Genomic DNA, 8,049 nt, shown 5'->3' with positions numbered 1-8,049 from the left:
TGTGACCTTGGACAAATCTGTTTCTTCATTTGTAATGAGGATAATAACAGTTCCTATGCAAGTGTGTAGTGAAATTAAATTGATACATTATCTATAAAATGTTCGATCGATAGTGTTCAACAGAATGTAATTTTATCGATAAAATATTATGTCTTTCCATTGAATACTTAGAAAAAATATACCAGATTCTGTTCCCATTTTTCAATTGGAGAGAATTTATCAAGCACACAAGTGCTCATTTAACAGTTGAAATACCAAAAATTGAAAAGGTAAAGAAAGTGTATATGCTGGAACAAAGGAAGGCGAAATTCAACTGTACTGACCTTCACATGGCTGGAGTCCCTCCTCCAAAGACTTTTTAGCCAAAAGAATAGATATTAACAGCACTGCTTCTACTGCTTTATGAAAGTTTTTTTTTAATCAAGTTGATTTTTATTAAAAAGATCTTGATTTTCAGAGGATCCAGTAAGTCAGACACCTGCACACTTTACTGTAAAAGCCAAGGGATGGCATATAAACTCATAGTGCTTATAGTTAAAGCTGAGTATATTAATAAAATTTCAGCAGTGAACTTACAATTTTTAAAAATTATTTTGATGTGCTCTTTATGAGGGAATGAGAGCTGAATCTAGAATGAAAGTCTTAAAGCTTTTAGGATCCAGCTGCCTATTTTAGAACAAAACTCAGAGTTCATGACTTGCCACAATACAGAAGGCCTTTTGACTCCCAGGAATGTGTTCTTGTCACACTGCTACCTTCTTGACTGTTATTTAGCATTGAAATTTTCATTTTATTTTAATGAAAGGAAACATTTACACATTGTTAAAGAGTTTAATATGTTTTTCCTTTAGAGTCGGTGTTCTTGTCACACTGCTACCTTCTTGACTGTTATTTAGCATTGAAATTTTCATTTTATTTCTAATGAAAGGAAACATTTACACATTGTTAAAGAGTTTAATATGTTTTTCCTTTAGAGTCGTCAGATGGATTTTAAAATTGAACACACTTGGGATGGTTTTCCAGTGAAGCACGAGCCAGTGTTTGTCAGGCTGAATCCAGGTGACAAAGGAGTGATGATGGAAGTTAGTGCTCCATTTTTCAATGATCCTCCAGCCCCACTTGGAGAACCAGGACAGCCTTTCAATGAACTGTGGGATTATGAGGGTAAGTGGAAGTACTGTATTTTATTGCAAACATAAATCTTTTTACAATAACCTCTCACAGAACTATTATTTTATCTTGCTGTTAGGAAGCGAGTGCTTCTGAGCAACTGACGTGCAGTTCTGATATTTCTTCCCAATGACTCATTCTGACTTTTTCTCAATTACCTATGTGACTTAAACTATACAACTAGAACAGTGAAAAATGACAATTACAAATCCAGATTTTTATATTACTGCCATATTTCCTTCCTTTACTTCTGTTACCTATTCTAAGAAGAGTTCAGCATTCCTGTTTTGTCTTTAAGTATCTTCAGATTACCACTTTAACCTATAAACCTTCTTTATGGAAGTTTTGTGGTGTTTCACTTATTGTAGAAACACTACCTCGCACGAAATGCAGTTTTAACTTTACACTGGCAAGTAATCTCATGTATTGAATTAAAGCTAAAAGACATGCCATGAAATTGTACTGTTTTGGGTTTGCTCTGTGATCCCCTTCTACTGTATCGCAGTTAATTTACCAGATTCATCTTTTCTGAAATACTCTTCATAGTGCCATTCCCAGACCATAAACCATTACCATCCCTAGGTTAAAGTTCAAACCCTTCCTATAAGCTTTTAGGGTACTCATGAATTGAGCCAGTATATTCAACCTAAAGCTCCTGACTTCTAAAAGGTTAATAGTGTTACTGTCCATGCATATTCTCACCCATGTACTTTCTCATTCTATTCACCTGCCTCTAATGCACATAGTTCAAGGTCTAAGTCAGGTCTCATTTCTTTAAAGAAGCCTTGGATGAACCTTCTAGTCAGTACTAACATCTACTTTCTCTATATCATTTGTGTAGCACACATTTTGTCAGTGTTAATTTGTCATATGTTAAACATATGTTTTCTTTTATTAATACAGAACTTGTATATACCAGCTTCCTAATGGTATACACACCAGTGTGACTTATCTACTGGAGGTGGTACAGGCACCTAACTCAACAAATACTTATAAACTACTTCTTTCTCCAATTGCCTAATCTTAATCAATGACACCAACAATACATGTGTAGTAGTATGTTTTTTGTTGTTTCTAACAGAATAACTGAAACTGGGTAATTTGTAAGAAAAAATTTGTTTCTCACAGTTTTAGAGGCTGTGAAGTCCAAGGTCCATAGGGCACATCTGGCGAGGGCCTTCTTCTACAGAGTCCCAGGGCCATACAGGGTATCACATAACGAGGGTTGGGTCAGAGCATTTGTTAACGTGCTCACTTGTTTTCCTTATAAAGCCACTAGTCCATACCCATTAAATCCATTAAACCATTAACCCATTACTCCATGAATGGATTCATCCATTCATGAGAGCATAGTCTTCACAATCCAATCACCTCTTAAATGCCCCACCATCCAACACTGCCACATTGGGAATCAAGCTCGCATGTGAGCTTTGGAGGGGACAAACACTTAGACCCTTGCAACATAAAATTGCCAAATGTAGAAACTGTGATATCTTCCCAGGGTATCCTTCTTTCTCACTCTCCATATTTGGACTTACTTACTAAGTCCTATCAGTTTCACCTCCTACTTTCTCTGATTCAGTAACTCCTCTTTAACCCCACCATCCTTGCCATAGGTTAGGCCTTCATATTCTTTTACCTGGATTAGGGCATGGCCTCCTAAATAGTCCTTTGCCCTTAAACCCGTCTTTCACTTAGAAACCAGTGTGATCTATCTAAAATGAAAATTTAAACACATCCTTCAGCTCCTTGATAATCTTCTCAGGTTCCCTGTCTTCTCAAGATAAGTTTTGCCCTTCTTAATGTGATCTCTACACAAAATATTCCATGACCTGGCCCCTTATTCTCTCTGCAACATCACCAGTTCTTCCTACATTGAAAGGTTTACCTGGTAAGACTGAACTGCTTGTAGTTCTTTAAATAAGCCACAATATTTCCCAATTGTGTACCTTTTATTGTACTGCTCTTGCCCTAGAATGCCAGTTTCATTATTCTTCACCTAGTTCCAACTCATCTTTCAAGATGGAGCTTAGATAATACCTTCTTCAGGAATCCTTCCCTATACCGCTTTTTTGAGCTAGGCATCTGGTTTTTTTTCTCCTATAGCAACCCATACATCCCTCCGTTTTGGAATTTTTATTAAAATTTTCCACTTTAGTATTTGAATAGATTATGAGCTAATCAAAGTACTCCTAGAATCTGATAATAGTGTTAATACAAAGAAGCTGTAAAAATGTTTGTAAGGTGATGATGGAAAATAGAAATCAGAAGATAAGCGTGTATGTGTGTGTGTGTTTGTGTGTTTTATATATATATAATAGAGATTGATTTATTTTAAGTAATTTGTTCACATAGTTGTGGAGGCTGGCTAGTGCAAAGTCAGTGATTGGTGGAATACGGGTAGGTGATCTTTTCTTTTTTATGTTACACTTGCTGCTTTTTCCAGCTTTCTGATTATTTCCTTAGGATAAATTGCCAGAAGGAGAAGATAACTGGCTCAAAGTTTGTCCGTGTGATAGTATTGATTTCTTCACAACTTTACCAGCACTAGGCTTTCTTAATCTTTCTAATTTATGGCAATGTGATATGGAAGAGAATTGGTGATGTTTTATTTCCTATGTGTTTCTCCTTCCAGGCAATGTCTATTTCTTTTGTCCCTTTTTCTGCTGGAGATAGTACTGTGATTAAAAATAATTAGTTAATTTATTTTATATTCTAAAAAAATTAAAAAATTATTGTTGAAGCAAAATTAAGTTTCTCAATATATCATATCTCTGTTTTCAAAAGTTGTAGAAGCATTTTTCTTGAATGATGTAACTGAGCAGTATTTAGAAGTTGAACTTTGTCCGTAAGTATAAAATATTTTTTCTTAATCATTACTATATAATTTGAACACGTTATTTTCTAGTTATAAATTATATGGTTACGGTAAAAGTTCACTAATTCCACCTAACTAGAGGGAAAGCTAATCTGAATAAATTTCAATTAATACTTTTATATAATTTCTTATTTTCAAGTACAATGAATATATTTAGAAAATGTTTAGAATATATATTCTAAATGTTTGAAAATATTATGTCAATACTAATTTCCATTCACTAATGTAATTGGTTTTTCTAATAAATTTGAAAAAACTTTTTTGCAGAATGGAAAATCATTATAAAACAAAAACCTGTTACGCTCATTATTTACTTTATATCTTCACATTATTATATATTAGATGTTCAGAAATAAAGGGATGCATAGATATAACGAGTTGAACTACCTTATGAAAATGTTTTTTAGGGGATTTTTTAGTAATGAGATTAAAATTTAATTTTATGCTTTACATAATTATGTATTCATGTATTCCTTTATTCATGATTCATTAATTGAGTATATACTTGTCACTTTTGCATTTAGTGCATTGGATAAAAACTAAATCACACATGGATTTTCTTAGACTCATTTAAAATATTAACCTTGGACCGTCTTTGTTCAAATGTAACTATTCCCTTGGGAACAGTCTTTATGTGACTGTAAACTAATTTTTTCTTGTAGATGTGAAAAAGTAAAGCTGTCATCTACATTATTGGAAATTTTAAATTAGTAAACTAATAATGAAATATTTCTTTATATTGTCATTATTCATTTAAAATGCTGTTTAAGTGCCCCTCAATATCTAATATCCTGTCACCTTTATTCCTTAGCAGGCTATCTAGAGAACCCCAAACAATTGATCTAAATAAGATTTTAGGGCTGGCTGGTTAGCTCGGTTGGTTCGAGTGCAGTGTTAGAACACCAAGGTCAAGAGTTCAGGTCCCCTTACTGGCCAGCCACCAGAAAAAATAAAGAAATTAAATAAGTAAATAAGATTTTAGATATCCTTTTATTTACCCTTAGGTTGATTTTTTGCTAACTCTAATGTGAAAAATTTAGCTACAATTATTCTTTAAGAATAATAATCACATCTTTGTGTGTCACCTTTCAACTAGCATGCCAAAATTTTTTATTGAAAAATATGATTAATTCTCATAAACTGTCATGAGAGGTATGAAAATTTCAACTATTGTGTGATTATTTTCACCCTACAGCTGAGAAAGCTGAGGAAAACATTTATAGCTTATCAAGAAGACAGTAAGGAACTTGGACCTGCTAGAATTCTAAAGTTTGACCCTTAATTTTAATTTTATTATATGGCAATTCCATTTTATTTTCATAAAGTGATGACAACACTGGAAGAATAGAATTAGATTCTCTTTTCTTAAGAAATTACACAGTAGCAGTTGTACATAAAATTAATAAATTTTAAAAGTTAAAAAAATTCTCAAAGTAGTTTGGTTTTATATACATCAGGATATTTAATAATGAAAAATCATAGTTTTGCTTCAGACAATCAATTCCTGCAACAATTAATTAACCTCTAGGAAAGCAATATGAAGAATATGAGGGTACTTCAAAAAGTTCATTGAAAACTTTGTATTATCTTTTAATTCTATTTTCCACAAACTTTTTGAAGTACCCTCATATTATTGTTTTAATTTGTAAGAATTTTTTCCCCCTAGGTTATTCCTAAGGCTGCATAACAACAGTAAAAACACTCAGAGGACTTTTAAATGGAAAAAAAACCCTTCTCTTCTGTTAGAATAGTTTATTGAAGGAAATCCTCCCTGAAAAGCTCACAAAAGATTATCTATGTAGAAATATTTGAGATATAATTTTTTCCAGAAACAGTAAATTTGCTTCTTCTTCCTTTGATTCTTACTGATTTGGCTAATCCCAATTAAGGACTCTTATTTGAGTTTCCTTTTGAGAATATGTTTTATTTCTTTTTAAAAATTTTTTTAATTTTTTAATTTATATTTTATTAGCATATTCATTGTAACAAATCACACTTATTATTTATGCCCCTTATCCAATCTCTCCCCTCCCTCTCCCCTCCCTCTCCCTCCTTCCCCTTCTCCTATCTAATAGCCATAGATTTGTTCTCTCCATCTGATAGATTAACTGTTCCTCTGTAGGTTTATTGCCTAGATGACCTGTCCAGTACTGAGATGGGTGTGATGAAGTCCTTCCCTATTATCATAAATCAGATGCAGAATATGTTGTATTTCTTTGTAAAAATGTGGCATTGGTGCCTGAACTAATGGTAGAAAGCAGGAAAACACAAGAGGCAAACAGGTCAAGGACAGTTGTGTGAGAAAAGAGACACAGGTTAAACTCTTTAGCCTGTTGACTAGTTTTAAACAAACTATGTTTTGCATTTTCTGCCTTCCTAATGAGCTTCAAGACAGTTTTCTTACAGAAATAATCTTTACCAAAGATGTTGAATTCAGACTTGAAATTTAGTGCCTGCTTCCCTTAGGATACTTTAGCTTTTGAAACTGACTTTATTATAAACTGCAAATAACATGATATCCTCTTGCTCCTTTTTACACTTTGTGTCATCTAGCCAAATGAAGTATTTTATATAATTTCTTACTTAAAGAATATAAAAAGGAGCCTAAGCATGTGAAGCTTTATGCTTTTGATGACAGTTGTCTGGAAAGTGGTCAACTCAGAGGGGTCATTTTTAAGTAACTGAGCACACTGGCTCTCCCTATAATTATCGAATATTTGTACTGTGTCTTTTAATTATTTGGAAATTTAGTTACATTCACACACATTCCAGATATAAAGGATAATGAAGAAAATGTTTGGTTTTTTTTCAAATACTTATGAGAAATCTTAATTTTGACAGCCATGGGCAGCATTTAGTGCTTTTACTCACTGGAAGAAGAAATGTGTGGAAAGTAAGTAAATAAAAATATGAGACAAAATCCTTAAGTGCACAAGTGATCTGTATATTTATATGTTTAAACTGTAAGTCTGATTTTACGTTTCATGTTCTACATCTTGTTTCTGTAGCAAAAACTTGCTTTATCATTCCAAGTGTCCAGAGGAGAGACAAAATGGGAAGGCAAAGCTTTACTCCCTTGGAGTTATTTTCCACAAAATGTGACAAAATTTAATTCATATGCAATTCATGGGTCAAAAGATAAACGAAGTTATGAAGCTCTTTACCCTGTACCTCAGCATGAACTGCAACAAGGACAAAAACCTGATTTGTAAGTAGAAAATAAATGAAGATATGATCCAACTATAAGAGTTTTTTTGGAAATTAATTCATGGTAGAGTAGTAGTAACAGTTTTTGGTCAAAGAAAACGATGTATGAGTATAAGTACCTGGTAGTATAAGTACCCTATGTTCCCTGACGGTCCTCAGAAAATACTTGATAGATTAACTTTGGATGACATACTCTCTCTCACTACTGTTAGTGGAACACTTATTTTTCCATAACAATATGTGAAAAGTCTTACAACAGCTGATATATGAGGGACTTTAAAAAGTTCATGGAAAAGTAGAATTAAAAGATTAAAAAACAAAACAAAACTTTATTTCTCAACATATGCTCCATCAAGTTCAAGACCCTTTTGTAAGTGATGATACCAGCCATTTAGTCCATCCCTAAAGAACTGAGAGTCCTGGGAATTTAGCCATGTCAATTCAGCCTTTTTTATATTATTAACTTCAGAAAAATGGATGCCCTTTAAAGATTGTTTAAGATTAGGAAACAAAAGGAAGTCAGAAGGAGCCAAAATCAGGACTGTTAGGTGAATACCTAATGATTTCCCATCAAAACTCTTGCAAAATTGCCCTTGTTTGATGAGAGGAATAAGGAGGAGATTTGTCACAGTAGAGAAGGACTCTCTGGTGAAGATTTGCTGGGCATTTTTCTGCTAAAGCTTTGACTGACTTTCTCCAAATTCTCTCATAATAAGCAGATGCTATCTTTTTTGGCTCCTCAGAAAGCCCACAAGTAAAATGCCTTAAGCATCCCCCCAAAACTGTTGCCATGA

General features: G+C 33.2%; 1 protein-coding gene across 1 annotated transcript; it reads left to right on the top strand.

The window, feature by feature from the left end:
- Positions 1-38: 38 nt before the first annotated feature.
- Positions 39-7,256, top strand: LOC103610128 (chromosome unknown open reading frame, human C4orf33; the record flags this gene model as incomplete). The annotated part of the gene is made up of 5 exons (XM_008594359.1): positions 39-63; positions 975-1,164; positions 3,958-4,018; positions 6,890-6,941; positions 7,057-7,256. Coding segments are annotated over exons 2-5 (494 nt in total), but the record flags the coding sequence as incomplete, so codon positions are not given.
- Positions 7,257-8,049: the final 793 nt, after the last annotated feature.

This window comes from Galeopterus variegatus, unplaced genomic scaffold (genome assembly GCF_000696425.1).
Source record: "Galeopterus variegatus unplaced genomic scaffold, G_variegatus-3.0.2 Scaffold10632, whole genome shotgun sequence".
NCBI classification, from domain to species: domain Eukaryota; kingdom Metazoa; phylum Chordata; class Mammalia; order Dermoptera; family Cynocephalidae; genus Galeopterus; species Galeopterus variegatus.
This window is presented reverse-complemented; position numbering and strand designations above follow the sequence as displayed.